This window comes from Micropterus dolomieu, linkage group LG17, assembly GCF_021292245.1.
Source record: "Micropterus dolomieu isolate WLL.071019.BEF.003 ecotype Adirondacks linkage group LG17, ASM2129224v1, whole genome shotgun sequence".
Classification (NCBI taxonomy): domain Eukaryota; kingdom Metazoa; phylum Chordata; class Actinopteri; order Centrarchiformes; family Centrarchidae; genus Micropterus; species Micropterus dolomieu.
In genome coordinates, this window is record NC_060166.1 from 24,398,607 (window position 1) to 24,401,242 (window position 2,636).

Consider the following 2,636-nt stretch of genomic DNA (forward strand, 5'->3'; position numbering starts at 1 on the left):
TCAAACCATGACGTCTTAGTGTATTACCAACAGTAACCTTGGAAACGGTGGTCCCAGCTCTTTTCAGGTCATTGACCAGCTCCTCCCGTGTAGTTCTGGGCTGATTTCTCACCTTTCTTAGGATCATTGAGACCCCACGAGGTGAGATCTTGCATGGAGCCCCAGTCCGAGGGAGATTGACAGTCATGTTTAGCTTCTTCCATTTTCTAATGATTGCTCCAACAGTGGACCTTTTTTCACCAAGCTGCTTGGTAATTTCCCCGTAGCCCTTTCCAGCCATGTGGAGGTGTACAATTTTGTCTCTAGTGTCTTTGGACAGCTCTTTGGTCTCGGCCATGTTAGTAGTTGGATTCTTACTGATTGTATGGGGTGGACAGGTGTCTTTATGCAGCTAACGACCTCAAACAGGTGCATCTAATTTAGGATAATAAATGGAGTGGAGGACATTTTGAAGGCAGAATAACAGGTCTTTGAGAGTCAGAATTCTAGCTGATAGACAGGTGTTCAAATACTTATTTGCAGCTGTATCATAAAAATAAATAGTTAAAAAATCATACATTGTGATTTCTGGATTTTCTTTTTTAGATTATGTCTCTCACAGTGGACATGCACCTACGATGACAATTTCAGACCCCTCCATGATTTCTAAGTGGGAGAACTTGCAAAATAGCAGGGTGTTCAAATACTGATTTTCCTCATTGTATATACTGTGGTCAAACACTGGGGAAAAACCAAGTACTTTATTTTCACTGCTCACTGCAATTGCACCTTTCTCACATCTTGAGTTTATTGAGCCTTAAAACCAAAAAGCCACGCTGTTAAGGGTAATACACACCTTTCTAATTATGAAACCTTGTGCTACTTTTTTTTAAATAAAAAAAACAAACCAGTTCGTTTATTATTACAAATCTTTGCTATGGTTACACTTGTACTATAAATTAATTATAGAAGTGCAAGGGAGGGCGAGGCAGCCTGTAGAAAAGTATTAATCACAATTAGATACCACAATTTCCACTATCCATTGACCTCAGCTGACACTCACTTCTGCCTGCTTCTTTCTGTTCGATGTTGTTCCCTATTGATTCTGTCAAATGAAATTAATGCTGTTTGTTTGTGTGTTTATGCCTGCATGACCGTGTGTGTATAACTTTTGTGTGCAGGTATGAAATAATCCTGAAGCAGAGTGTGGGGACAGAGGATCTGTTTTTGGGCTTGAACGGAAAGGACCCGTCCTCCATGTGCTGTGAAGCCATGCTGGTAACTCGACAAAAAATGAAATGTACTAGGATGTGAGATTAGAGATAGCAATATTACAGGATTCTCCTATTGCTGTGTGGGCTGGTTTCAGAGAATTAATTTGAAGAACTATATAATTTCAGACTCACCGATACTAATGGACATTTTGAAACAATTTGCAGACAGTGTAAAAACTGTTAAGGGGCATAAAATCCAGCTGTTGAGCAGCACAGACAAGGCAGAGTGAGTGTAACTGTTAAAAAAATTAAATCAGAGTTAAGTAAAGACTTACAAATCTGCCTATATGTACCATACAATGACATAATCCAGGAAAGAGATTTCACTTTTACATCCTAGATAGTTTTTCAGACTCTGCTGCATTACAAGTGAAAAGGCAGCGTATATTAACAACAGTGAGGAAATGGCATAACTTGGTTAACACAATATAAGTGGAATATTGGTTTCCTTTTTGAATAAAAGTCAAGATTAAAATGTTCATAATGTGCAATATTAAAGATGCTGACTCCCCCCCCCCACTCGTAGGTGAAAATCAAACTACCAGACACTAAAGCAACAGATGTAGTCCTGGATGTAAAAGAGAAGTTCCTTGATCTACGGACGCCAAAATAGTAAGGGATGCTTTGAAAATGTTCTCTTTTATTTTTAATCCCCTCAAGACGCAGTCCGGCAGATCAGACCAAAAGCTCCCATTCACAGACATTTCCTTTTAATCAGAGATTCCCATCATGATCTGAGCTTTGACTGCTGTTTCACACCGCTTTTAACATCCCCCCTCTCTCTCCGTCTCTTTAACCTGTCTTCTCTCCTCTCTTCAGTAAACTGGGTCTACATCTCCCACATCCGACCCACAGCCACGGGGGAAAGGCTCAGTTCTTCAGCGAGCGGGAGGAACTGGAGGTAACTCTCCCAATGAATCGTCCCATGGATTTTATCAACATGCAATAAGAAGGAACGCTATTACAAAGATGCAGAGTTAGACATGAAGCCGGTCCACAGAGGAGATGACGCAGGCATCTTTTATGGGTCAAAGAAAAAGGTGGTCAGAGAAATGGTCAGCATATGCATAACCTGTTTGTATTTTGACATTTGTTCCCACTGATGACTATTAAAATGTCTTTCTAATAAATCTTTTGTCTCATTATATGATTGCTTTTTTATGGGATAGCCACAGATGTTTGTGGATATCAAACCCACGTAAGCTTTACTCATCGTTTTAGTCCGATACCTTTATTACGGATGGTATAATCATAATGCACATAAGAGCTGCTATTGCAAACTGATATATAGAATAATGAGCGTTAATGGGAAAGGCTCAAACTGTTTCAAGTCTGTCTATACTCACATGCCCATATGTAGGTTGAAAGAGTTATTGGTGAGTG

General features: G+C 39.8%; 1 protein-coding gene across 1 annotated transcript; it reads left to right on the top strand.

Moving 5' to 3' along the window:
* Positions 1–1,110: 1,110 nt before the first annotated feature.
* On the top strand, positions 1,111–2,383 carry LOC123986115 (dynein axonemal assembly factor 6-like; the record flags this gene model as incomplete). Its single annotated transcript, XM_046074206.1, has 3 exons — positions 1,111–1,257; positions 1,780–1,865; positions 2,073–2,383. Coding segments are annotated over 3 exons (363 nt in total), but the record flags the coding sequence as incomplete, so codon positions are not given.
* Positions 2,384–2,636: the final 253 nt, after the last annotated feature.